The sequence below is a fragment of the Antechinus flavipes genome, chromosome 2 (assembly GCF_016432865.1).
Source record: "Antechinus flavipes isolate AdamAnt ecotype Samford, QLD, Australia chromosome 2, AdamAnt_v2, whole genome shotgun sequence".
NCBI classification, from domain to species: domain Eukaryota; kingdom Metazoa; phylum Chordata; class Mammalia; order Dasyuromorphia; family Dasyuridae; genus Antechinus; species Antechinus flavipes.
Window position 1 is genome coordinate 614271525 of NC_067399.1, and position 13592 is coordinate 614285116.

Consider the following 13592-nt stretch of genomic DNA (forward strand, 5'->3'; position numbering starts at 1 on the left):
GTATGGATACAGAGAGGAGGTCAGTTTGGAGAATGTACAAACAATGTTCAATGAGGCAAAAAAGCCAAATTGGGGTAGGGATACGTTGATAAATATTACCAACTAGTCTCTGAAAAAAAGGTTCACAAGATATACTTTTAAAGTGTATTCTATTAAAGTTTTTCTCCATCACTTTTTAAGCTTAGATAATAAGACAATCAAGACTTGATTTGTGGTGTTTGTCAATTCCCAAGCTGTAAATGCTCACACTGAAAATGTAACAATCAGCTCCGAGGTGTGAGCTAGCTGCAGCCCAACCCTGGGTTGGGGCAAGGTCGAGAAGGGCTTTAAGTGGAGGAGCTCAAGGCAAGGGGGTCGGATCTGCACTTAAGGACAATCACTGGAAGCGCTGAAGGAAGGATGGGCTTGTTGAGACACCTTTGTAATCATCCAGGAGGTAATGAGGGACGCCTCTGATCTCAGGCAGCAGCTGTGTTAATGGCAAAAAGGGGCCACATGTAAGAGATGTTACAAAGGTAGAAACGAGAGGATGGTTAACTGATTGGATATGTGAGATGAAGGGGAAAAAAGAATGGGAAATCATGCTGAGGTTATGAACCAGGGACAGAAATAGAGAAGTTTAGTAAAGGGCCACATTTAGGGGGAAAGAGAGTGAGTTCTGTTTGGGACATGTTAAGTTTGAGATATCTCTAAGACATCCAGTTTGAAATATATCCAATATATTATTGGATTTTTTAGTTTTGGATTAGTATTGGATAGTTTAATTTAGCTCCTTTTTAGCCCCTATAGGGCTCCATATAGTTCAACAACTGTCTGCTTTATCTTTCTGCTAATTAACTTCCAAAACTGCAGTTTTCTTTGAGCAGGTTCTCTTTAGATTTTTGTAGTTGGGGAGATAACATATTTAGTCTCATCTTATAGGGTAAGATGGCAGCTAAGGTGGTATAGAAGGCAGAAGCTGGGTTGGAGTCAAGGAGATTTGAATTCAAATTGAGCCTCAGATGTGTGTTGCTAGCTTTGTGACTCCAGGAAAATAATTTTACTTCAGTTTTCTCAACAGTAAAACCTCTCAAGATTGTCATGAGGATTAAATGAGATATTTATAAAGGCACTTAGCATGATCCCTAACACATGATAAATGATATATTCCCTTATTTGCCCAGCCCCATTTCATTAGCCATATTCCTTTAAGGTTTAGCTACAATTTCAGAGGGTAATATTTTCTGACTTTGTCCTCAAATGCTGATGGGCCTGGAATGTCCAAAAAGGAAAAGAAACAGGAATAGTATGAGTTCCCAGAGGACCTTGATTAAAATGGTAATATTTAGAACTAGACCTAGTTCTAGAGGCAGCTAGACAATGCAGTCAATAGATCTGAATCATGAAGAACCCTGAATTCAAATAAGCCCCCAGACATTTACTAGCTGTGTGATCCTGGACAAGTCACTTAACTCCCTTTTCCTCTGTTTCTCAAATTAGAAAAGAAAATGGCAAACCACTGAAATATTTCTGCCAAGAAAAGCCCAAAATAGGTCCAAAGAGTCAGACGTGCCTGAACAGTTCTTTTATTCGACCTCTTTTCCCCCTTTGATTTTTTAAAATTAAAATATATTTATTTTCTTTCCCTTTACCCTATCCCAAAGAAAAATAAATCGCTTAAAATTAATATGCTTAGAAAATCAACACATGCTATGTTCACTTCTTTTTTCTGATTTTTTTTCTCTTGTGGTTTTTCTCTTTTGTTCTAATTTTTCTCTCCCAATATAATTCATAAAGAAATGTATGTTTACATTTTTGTGGGGAAAAGATATGGTAGACTCTTGTGAATTATTGAATGAGATCCCTAAGAAATATATCTTTATTGATTTTACCATGACTTTATAAATATGATTATGGCCATGACAATGAGCCAAATTACAAAGAATTCAACAATAAATTTAAAAAGAATAAATGCCTTTAAAGATCATACTTCAATAAAAATTGAAATAACAAAAATGTGTATTTAAAAAGTTAGTATACATGTTTAACCAGAAAAAAAAACAATTTTTTAAAAAAGCACTATTATGCTTAGTCAAACAAAATGAATTCCCACATTGTCCATGATACCAAAATATGACTGTGCATCCTGAGTACATTACCTTTCTGTCAGGAGGTGAGTAACATAAGTTAATTATCAATTCTCTATAATTAAAGATAGTTATTGCATTGACCTGATCCTGACCCACTGTTTGACTTCTCACACTATTTCAAACCTCTCCCCAAGTCACTAAGTTCACCAAAGCCACTCAGGTCTTTTTAAATAACTTTCTGTCCAGTTACACTTCTCTCATCTTGTTTTTGTGAATTTGCTTTTGTGTGTGTGTGTGTGTGTGTGTGTGTGTGTGTGACTTGCCATTTATTATTCTTATATTTAATTTTTAAAAATCAATCTAGCCCAACATTTTACCTTCCAGAATCTTTTGGGATATCTCTACAACATTAGTTAATATATTATTATATCCAATATATAATATTGATATTATATAAAATCATAATTTATAATTGATATAATATAATATATAATATTGATATCATATTAATACAACATATCTAATAATATAATTACATTAATATTAGTTATTCTTCTCAATTTTGTATCTTCCACAGACTTGATATGCATGTTCAGCTATGCTTTTATCTAAGTCATTGATAGACATATTAAGTACCATTCCTGTATCCCTGAGACATCATACTCCTTCCAAATTAATAAAAATCTATTAATGACTGACTCTTTGGGTTTCAATTTACCTAACTAGATTGTGTATCACATTTTTAACCATATCCACAAAAATAGCATGAGATATGTTTTCAAATGCTCTTTATTTTTTGCTTAGGCAATTAGGGTTAAATTATTTGCCCAAGATCATGCAGCTAGTAAATGTTAATTGTCTGATGGTGGATTTGAACTCAGGTCCTCCCGACTTCAGGGCTGGTGCTCTATCCACTGCCCCCTCAAATGCTGTTCTGAAAGCTGGACAGACTATAGCCACAACTTTCCACCACAAAAATCCCCATATATACTATACCAGTAGTATACCAAACTATAGCTACAACTTTCCCTTAATATATGTCCATATATACTATATATACACATATACATATATATGTTGGTTTTGTTATATGTTTCCTCCTTACATATGTCCCTATTTTCTCCTGTCCACATCATATATGTATACTCCAATGACAATATTGCTTCTATTTCTGTTTATTCCTCTTCACCATGCTTCTTCACTTTGGTTCTAAGATTTCCTTATATGAGAATACCTTATAATGTTATCATTTTTACTTTATACTTCACTTTATCCCTTTTTCTTGAGATTTATTAAAACTATATTCCTATCATAGGCCTTTCTCACCATATCTTAATGGCATGTTTGAGATGAAATGTGCCCTTAGATCTTTAGTGTACTTTGCTTTTTGGACATATTCTTTTTGCATTTGTATCTAGACTTCCAAGAGCATGTTTTTATTTTATTTTATTCTATTTTATTGCTAAATTTTCTTTCTCAGGAAATTTTGTCTAATCAAAAATTCTACAGTCATCAGAATTGATCATCTTATAATCTTGTTGCTGTGTACAGTAATCTCCTGGTTCTGTTCACTCCACTCAGCATCAGTTCATGTAAGTCTCTCCAGGCCTTTCTGAAATCACCCTGCTGGTCATTTCTTATAGAACAATAATATTCCATAACATTCATAAAACACAATTTACTCAGCCATTCTCCAAGTGTTTGGCAACTCCAAGTCCAACTGGCATCCACTCAGTTTCCAGTTTCTTGCCACTACAAAAAGGACTGCCACAAACATTTTTGCACATGTGGGTCCCTTTCCCAACATTCATTTTTTTTAAATAAAATTTTGAGTTGCAAATTTTTCTTCCTTCTTTCTTTACCTCTCTCCTCTCCAAGATGGTAAGCAATTTGATATATGTGCAATTGTAAAACATATTTTCATATTAGTCACATTGTGAAAGAGGAAACATGCAAAAGGAAAAAAAAAGCTATGGAAAAAATAAAGTGAAAAATAGTATGCTTCTATATGCATTCAGACATCATCAGTTCTTTCTCTGAATATGGATAATATTTTCCATCATGAGACTTATAGAATTGTCTTGGGTCATTGTATTGCTGAAAAGAGCTATACATCACAGTGTTGTAGTTACTGGGTACAATGCTCAATTCTGCTCAGTTCACTTTACATCAGTTCATATAAGTCTTTCCAGGTTTTTCTTAAATTTACCTAGTTCATTTTTCATAGCACAGTAATATTCCATTATGTTAACGTACCCCAATTTATGTTCAGGCAATCCCTAATTGAGGGGCAATCCTTCAATTTCTAATTCTTTGCTACCACAAAAAGAGCTGCTATAATTATTTTCATGTAAGTAGTTCTTTTCCCTTTTTTATTATCTCTTTGGCATACAGACCCAGTAGTGTTATTACTGAATCAAAGCATATATACAGTTTAATTGCCCTTTGAGCAGGGGTCCAAAATGGTCTCCAGAATTTTTGGTTCAGTTTATAACTCTACTAACAGTGTATTAGTGTTCCAATTTTTCCACATTTTCTCTAACATTTATCATTTTCCCTTTTCTGTCATATTAGACAATCTGATAGGAGTGAGATGATATCTCAGAGTTGTTTTAACTTGCATTTCTCTAACTAATAGTGATTTAAAGCATTTTTTAATATGACAGCAGCTTTGAACTCTTAATCTGAAAACTACCTGTTCATGTCCTTTGACCATGGAAATGTTATTTCTGCTTTATTTTTACTTCGTTATTTTCTCAAAGATTCTTGGCCTTTTTTTCCTTGAAATTACTTTTATTAGTATTTAATTTAGGTCTACAAAATAATGTTTATTAGCAGTAAATTAACATGATAAATTTATAAGTTAATTTAGGCAGTCTTGTAATGTTTATTATGTTGGCACATCCCAAAAAAGGCAACCAATATTCATTTAGTTATTGGTCATTCTTTATTCTTTAAAAGATTTTATATGTCTTTGTTCCTTGGTAGATTGACTTCCAGATTTTTTTTTTTTTTTTTTTTTGCTGTTTGTATTTATTTTGAATGAGATTTCCTTTACTATTATTTTCTTGTGGATTTTGTCATTCCTATTTGGAAATACTATTATTTTTGTAAATGTATGTTGCACCCTGCTCCTCTTCTGAAGTTGTTTATCTGGGTTTGTTTCTTTAATGAATTTCTGGAGTTTTCTAAAAGTAAATCATGATATTCTCAACAAATGGGAATGATTTTTGTGTCCCATACCCATAGTTATACCTTTAATTTTTTTGCTCTTATCTTATTTCTGTCCCTAGTGTTTTTAAAACTCTGGCTAGCAACACTGAGAAAAGGTAATACCTTTGTTTTACTACTACATTCACTAGGAAAGTTTCTGATATTTTTCCATTGCAAATAATGCTAGCATAAACTGGGAAAACATTTTTACATTTAAGAGATTAAGGGTTCTGATAAAGGCCTCATTTCTAAAATATATAGAGAATTAACTCAAAAGTATAAGAATTCAAGCCATTCCCCAATGGATGAATAGCCAAAGGCTATGAACAGACAATTTTCAGACAAAGAAATTGAAGCTTTTTCTAGTCACATGAAAAGATGTTCCAAATCACTCTTGATCAGAGAAATGCAAATTAAGACAACTCTGAGATATTACTACATACCTGTCAGATTGGCTAAGATGACAGGAAAAGATAATGTGGAATGTTTCAGGGGATGTGGAAAAACTGGGACACTGATGTATTGTTGGTGGAACTGTAAAAGAATCCAACCATTCTAGAGAAAAATTTGGAACTATGCTCAAAAAGTTATCAAACTGTGCATACCCTTTGATCCAGCAGTGTTTGTACTGGGCTTATGTCCCAAAGAAATGCTAAAGAAAGGAAAGGGGCCTACATATGCAAGAATGTTTATGGCAGCCCTGTTTGTAGTGGCCAGAAACTGGAAATTGAAGGGATGCCCATCAATTGGAAAATGGCTGGATAAGTTATGGTATTTGAATGTTATGGAATATTATTGTTCTATAAGAAATGATTAGCAGGATGAATACAGAGAGGCTTGGAGAGACTTACATGAACTGATGCTAAATGAAATGAGCAGAACCAGGAGATCATTATACATGGCAACAAGAAAACTATATGATAATCAATTCTGATGGACTTGGCTCTCTTCAACAACGAGATGATTCAGGCCAGTTCTAATTGTTCAGTGATGAAGAGAGCCATCTGTGGGAACTGCAAATATATTCTTTTTTTAAATTAACATTTATTTTTAAAACATTGGCAAGGATAATTTTTCATTCATTAACCCTTGCAAAACTTTGTGTTTCAGTTTTCCCCTCTTTCCTTCCTCCTTCCCCTAGATGGCAAGTAGTCTAATATATGTTAAACTATATGGATAATTCTTTTTTCTTTATTTATTAATTTATTTTTTAATCATTATAGCTTTTTATTTACAAGATACATGCATGGGTGATTTTTCAGCATTGATTCTTGCAAAACCTTCTGTTCCAACTTTTCCCCTCCTTCTTCCCACTCCCTCCCCGAAATGGCAGACAGACCCATACATGTTAAACATGTTAAAGTATATGTTAAATACAATATATGTATACATATACATGGAAAATTTTCAACATTCACCCCTACAAAACTTTGTGCTCTCATTTTTTCTTTCTCTTTCCCCCACCCTCTCCCCTAGACAGTAGGTGATCCAATATATGTTAAACATGTGTGATTCTTCTATACATATTTCCACAAATATCCCAGCAAATATATTCTTTTTTTTTAATTTAAATTTTATTTTATTTAATAATAACTTTGTATTGACAGAATCCATGCCAGGGTAATTTTTTACAACATTATCCCTTGCACTCGCTTATGTTTCGATTTTTTTCCCCTCCCTCCCTTACCCCCCCACCCCCAAGATGGCAAGCAGTCCTATAAATGTTAAATATGTTGCAGTATATCCTAGATACAATACATATTTCCAGCAAATATATTCTTGATAACTTTGGGTAGACACTCTCATTGTTTCTGTCCAAGAGCTAATACGTCATTCCAATATTCGATGTTATTTAACACAGGAGACTGTTTTAAGAGGATGCACTGATACACACCGACATCACGGGGAACCTGGGCAAGCAGGGGACTGTCTGAGAGTAGGCAAGCCAGAGAAAGGGTAGGAAAGAAAAACAACCAAGATAATGTCTATTTCACAATTTTGCCTGAGATTAATTCTGGCCCTGTGGCCGCTTGGCCTGTATTGGCCATGTTCCTACCTTTTATTTGTGCAGGAGAGATTCCGAATCCCAGGTTCCTGCCCTGTTCCTCTCCAGCCCCCTCTGCTCGCTTGGTGTATGGGAAACCCTCACACTTGTTATGCATCCTTTCCTTGCCAACACATCCACACATGCACAGCCTTTCTTAGCCTGGTTCCCTTCAGTGCCTTTAGTTGCTTAAATGAGCCACTGTCATTGTAAGATTGACGGTTCCACTCCCTATAAGAATAAATATCGTGTTGTTGCCCAACTGGGTCTGAGTCCCTAGGATGGGTAGTGATTAGCTTTGGAATCAGGAAGACTCATCTTCCTGAGCTCAAATATGGCCTCAGACACTTACTGTGTGATCCTGAGCAAGTCACTTGATTTTGCCCATTTCCTCATCTGTAAAATGAGAAGGAAATGGCAAACCACTCCAGTATCTCTCCCAAGAGAACCTAAAATGGAGTCATGAATGTTTCATGTCTGAAACAACCCAACAATGATAAGAACAATGTCTGTTCCTAGAATTAGGTAACCAGAATCAGAAGACCATGGTTGTAACAATAACTGTTTAGATTTTCTCTCTTTCGGATGAAATGTAAAGAGTCAGCTTCTTGAGGGCAGGACTTACTTCATTTTTATCTGTGCCTTGGAAGGTACCTAACAGATAAGGTACCTCATGAATATTTGTTAAACTGAATTGAATTAAACTCAGGAGAAGAAACTCCCAGAATTTTATCTTATTCAAATACTGGTCAGATTTAATAATTAAGTAACATTAATTTTGCCTTTTAAGGAACACTTTTCTCACACCCTGTGACATAAGTAATGAATGTGTTGCCAAAATATAATGGAAAATGTGCTCAACTTTGAGTCAGGAGCCTGAATTCACATACAAATTCAACCACTTACATGAATGTTATGGAATATTATTGTTCTACAAGAAAGGACCAACTGGATGATTTCAGAGAGTCCTGAAGAGGCATGAACTGATGCTGAGTGAAACCAGGAGATCATTGCACATAACCATAGCAAGACTATTCGATGATCAATTCTGATGGACGTGGCTCTCTCCAAAAATAACATGATCCAGGCCAGTTTGAGCCATGCACACCCAGAGAGAGGACTATGAGAACTGAGTGTGGTTCATAACACAGCAACTTCACTCTTTGTTGTTTGCTAGCATTTTATTTTTTTATTTCTTTTCCAATTTGATTTGATTTTTCTTGTGCAGCAAGATAATTGTATAAATGTGTATACATAGATTGGATTTAACATATATTTCTACCTTGTTTAACATATATTGTAATATTTGCCATCTAGGGGAAGGGGGATGGGGGAAGAGGGAGAAAATTGAAATACAAGGTTTTTCAAGGGTTAATGTTCAAGAATTATCCATGCATATTTTTGAAAATAAAAAACTTTAATAAAAAAAGAATAATTGGATCAGTTCACAACTCAGAAAAAAAAAATCAACCATTTAATCCTTGTTTGACTATGGGCAAGTGCCAGTCTTCATGTCTTTGAAAGGAAGGAGCTGGATTAAATGATCTCTGAGATCCCTTCCAGCTGATTCTAGGATCCTTTTTTTTTTTTTTTTTTTTTTTAATAGAAGAAATTGATAAGTGATGTGCTGAGAATTGTGTAACTAGTAAGTGTTGGGGCCAGAATCTGTGCACTAGCTCCAAGGCCATGGTTCTTCCTCTTTCCCCTTGATGACTCCCTCAGGCAGTAATGGGTTCTTTGTTGCAGGCTTTGTGGTGCAGGGGTCCAATGGTGAGTTCCCCTTCCTGACAAGCATTGAGCGGCTGGAGGTGGTGAGCCGAATTCGACAGGTGATGCCCAAGGACAAGCTCTTACTAGCTGGCTCAGGCTGCGAGTGTAAGAAGCCACAGGGGATCCTTGGGTGGGGTAGTGGGTCAGTGAGTCACACTTCCTCAGTCCTTTGGGGTTAGAATATGGATTACTTTGCTTGGCTCACTCTGAGGTGTCTGATTTCTTTGTCTCAGAACTGTCCTTCCTCCTTCAGGGCCAGGAAAGTGGAAAAATTCGAGTTTTAATCTTAAATCAGTTATTCACCAGTTGCATGATCTGGAAAAAATCCCTTAATTTCTCTGAATCTCAGTTTCTTCTTCTGTAAAATGTGAAGTTGACCAGATTTTTCTCTTCAGGTATAAATCTGTGATCCCACCATGTTTTGCTACCCCCAAATTGCTTTCTCATCCTATAGCCACTCAAGCCACCGTAGAGATGACTGTCAGCATGGCCCAGGTTGGAGCTGATGCTGCTCTGGTGGTAACCCCGTGCTACTACCGAGGCAGGATGACCAGTGCAGCCCTGATCCACCACTACACCAAGGTATTTCAGGGCTCAGGGTATGGCAGTCAGAGATGAGGGGCTCAGAAAATGGGGCAAGGGCTGGTTTGGGCAGGAGAAAAAGAATTAAGCTTAAAGAATTAAACATTAGGTGGGTTTTTTTGGAGGAAGATAAAGTCTGTATGTCCTAGGGGTGCTCTCCATTGGAATGAGTAAAATGTGTTTAAGGTACAGGTGATTTGGGAAATCCAAGGTTGGAAGCAGGAGGGCCCCATGTTGCTCAGGACCGGGGCAGGTGCTTACACTGTCTCCTCTTTGTATCCTTCAGGTGGCTGATCTGTCCCCCATCCCGATAGTGCTGTATAATGTCCCAGCCAACACAGGACTAGATCTGCCTGTGGAGGCTGTGGTCACCTTATCTCAGCACCCGAACATCGTGGGCATTAAGGAGAGCGGAGGAGATGTCAGTTCCCAGGGTCCCTTGCTCAAATATTTTTCTCTTTACCTGTTGAATCTTTCTAAAGTACAACCCATGTGCCATCTCTGCTCCCCCACTGTCCTCATTCCCTCAAGGTTACTTAGGCCCTTTCTCTCCTCAAATATCTCAAATTCTACTTGGTTGACACTTTTCTTGAACATATCACACATTCTTTTGTACAGTAGTTATTTCTGTACACATAGCCTGTAAACTCTAGAAGGAGCTAATCTTTCTACCTCCCCACCTAGCACTGTGGTTTCTACTCAGTTAATGTGTTGAATCGAGTCCTCAGGGACATACCCATTCATATCCTAATTTTACTAATTAATAAAGCTGTATTTTAATATAGAAAAACCACTAAATTTTCTAGCCAGAGGACCCATGTTCAAATCCTATATTTCTGTTACTGTATTTTTTTTTAATCTTTTCTGTTACTTGTTCTGTTGTTTGCATAATCTTAGGCAAATCATTGAAATTTTGCAAAATGGAAAGAGAAAACTGGATTAAATGACTTCAAAGGTCCTTTCTCCATGTCTATGATCCTATAACTCCTAGCCCCATATTCCCCTTATCCTAACTCCTGGGTTTCTCTGTTTTTTCTCTCTTACCTTTTCTAAGCTCTTAGGCTTTTTTTTTTTCTCTTTGGTCTTTAGTTAATAATGCTTTCCTAGCCCCAGCCCTGTTTGTGTCCAGAGCTTTTTCAGCCTCTGATGCTTTATCTAATTTTGCAGGTCACGCGAATGGGCTTGATCATTCACAAAACCAAGAAGCAGGATTTTCAGGTGTTGGCAGGATCTGCTGGCTTCCTGTTAGCCAGTTATGCTATAGGTGAGTTAGCCAGTTTAAACTCAGATGTTTTCACTTTGAGACTTTGGAGTATATTTGGAATCTACATACAGAGACAAGTGGGCAAGAAGGGGCAAGTATTTATTAAGCACTTACTATATGAAAGGCACTGTGCTAAATGCTTTATACCTATTTTTTCATTTCATTCTCATAACTTAACAGTTAAGGAAACTGGGGCAGAGTGAATTGTCTAGGGTCACCCAGCTATCATCTGAGACTGGATTTAAATTCCGGTCTTCCTGACTCCAGGCCCAGCATGCATTATGTATCCAGCTACTTCTATAGAAATGAAGTTCAGAAAAGAGACTGTGGAAGGTGACTAAATGGGGGTGAGCAGGATGGAGCAGAGAGGGTGGAGTTGGGCTAGCCAACCTAGTCACTCTGAAGCCTCAGGCCTGCTGCCAGGAGGTTGGCCCTTGTGAATATTTGGCCCCTGATTTTGTTTGGCTGCCTTGCACTCTGGGGCAAAGATGCTTTGCTTGTTGTGGGAACACCTAGGGCCTGTTCTAATGCCCCAGGCTCCCTGTTTTGATACAGATTTAGCTCCTCTAATCTCACTTTGTAAATCATTCACATTGGACAGTGGCCCAGAGCCTCTCCCCTTCAGGTCACCATCTTCTTCCTATCTCTCAGTGTAGAATGACTTAATGCAGAGGATTTTGGATTGGCCCTCTGATGGAATGGAAAGGGATTTGGGGTTTCTTGCTCTATGTTATCTTGTTGGAGGTCAGAGTCCCTCAAATAGGCAAATATGTTGTTGATTGGACTTGGAATGAAGATCTCAGTTCAAATACTTGGATTCCTTCTTTTAACACTCTTTAGCTTAAGGGCTTTGGGCAAATCAGCTGACTTTTTTGAGAGGCCATTTCTTCATTTGTTAAATGAAGATGATAATACCTTCCTACTTTCCTTGGGTACAATGGATAGAGCACTGGGTCTGGAGTCAGGAAGAACTAAATTCAGATCTAGCCGTCTTTATTTGCTAGCTGGATGATCTTGGGCAAGTTACTTAATGTTGGTCTGCTTCAGTTGCCTTAATTGTAAAGTAGACATAAAAAACCCCCACCTTCCTGGAAGGATTGTTGTGAGCATTAAATGAAATATTTGTTAAGTACTAGCACAATGCCTAGATAATAGACTCTGTATAAATGCTTATTTCCATCAGCCTTCTCTTGGTTACCTCCTAGGGCTGTCTCGAGGCTCAAATGTGATTATGTATTTAAATTCTGTGCAGACTTTAAAAATACTACACAAAGGGCTATTATTCATTTGGGATAAATAATAGGAATAGCTTGCTTTTGTATGGGCTTGAGAGTTTCAAAGCACTTAAGACATCACATTTGACCCTCTTCTCCCCATTTTAATTGAGAAAACAGTTAATTTCCCTACTTTTAAGTACAAATTTCTAATAAACTATACCTCAGGGTGTATATCAGGTGCCCCTAAAAGGCACCTGGAAGATAATGGATCAACCTTTCACCACAATGGCACGGGGTTCTAGATTCCAAAAGCTTATAGAAGAATGATCTGGTTACTAGCCTTAAGGGACCCTATTTCTCCCTGGCTTTTACTGGATTGTGAGTTAGCAATTATCTTCAAAGAGAAGAGAAATGTGGTGGGAGATTGGATTTATTTAATCTATAAGTCTCCTTGTTCTTAGAAAGGAGCTAAGGGCCTCGTTCCCAGACCCCTCATTCCTGTTTATTATACTGTTCTTTCTCCATAGGTTGAGAACCATTGTCTACCTGTTTCTACAGTTTCTTCTCTAAATAGTTGCTATTCTTGGGATCAAGGAGCAAGGCTTCTTCCTTGCTTATGATCTGGGTCTCAAGGAAGCTTAGCGGGCAGATAGGACCTCGATTGCTCTGAATCATCCCTCCCAGCTCCCCTGGGTGCAGTCAGCATCCCAGCTCCAATTTCTTGCCATCCACCAAACTCTCTAAATAGCTCTTGATTCTTGGGAATCCGTTTCTCTCATGCAGGACAGTGGTAGTCTATATACTGTGGTCACTTTGGTCAGTGCCAAGATGACAATTGCTTTCTCCCCATGCTTATCTGCACTGGGCCTGGGGGTGACTTGAGGACCACAACCGAGTCCCTTGAGTCCTACTTACTGTTTGGCTACACAATGTGGTTTAGGGATGATCAGTGGGAATTTAGAGACCTGGGTTCTAGTCTCTGCTCTTCTCAGTGCTCTTCTGGCAAGGTCCCTCTGCCTCTCCAGACCCCAGCATTCTCTTCTGTAAAATGGGATTGTACTAAATATTGCCCCTGGGTCCCTTCCAGATCTGAGTGCAGAGATTCTAAGGCTCCTAGCAGAAAGGAGGCTCCCAGAGACTTCCCTGGGGCAGGTTTGGGGGTGGGAGCGCATGCAGGCTGTGGCTGTGCTTTATGTTTTATTTCTATCTCTGGTGGCAGGAGCCGTCGGGGGTATTTGTGCTTTGGCCAATGTCTTGGGAGCGCAAGTGTGTCAGCTGGAGCGGCTCTGCCTCACTGGGCAATGGGAAGATGCCCAGATTTTGCAGCATCGCCTCATTGAACCCAACGCTGCGGTGAGCTCCCGGTCCAAGGGTCCTCCTCCCTTCGTGCCCATTTACAGGGCCTCTGCATGTGAACAGCGCCCTGATTCATC

At 37.9% G+C, this 13592-nt stretch overlaps 1 protein-coding gene across 2 annotated transcripts in view; it reads left to right on the forward strand.

The window, feature by feature from the left end:
* The window catches only part of HOGA1 (4-hydroxy-2-oxoglutarate aldolase 1), a 28084-nt gene that overhangs the window by 11611 nt on the left and 2881 nt on the right, over positions 1–13592 (forward strand). The window contains exons 2-6 of one of the 2 annotated variants that reach the window (XM_051981786.1): positions 9073–9201; positions 9551–9678; positions 9965–10099; positions 10846–10942; positions 13379–13512. In XM_051981786.1, coding sequence (XP_051837746.1) covers positions 9073–9201; positions 9551–9678; positions 9965–10099; positions 10846–10942; positions 13379–13512 — 623 coding nt within the window. The remainder of the gene's footprint in view (positions 1–9072; positions 9202–9550; positions 9679–9964; positions 10100–10845; positions 10943–13378; positions 13513–13592) is intronic. The other variant, XM_051981787.1, reaches the window with a different exon arrangement.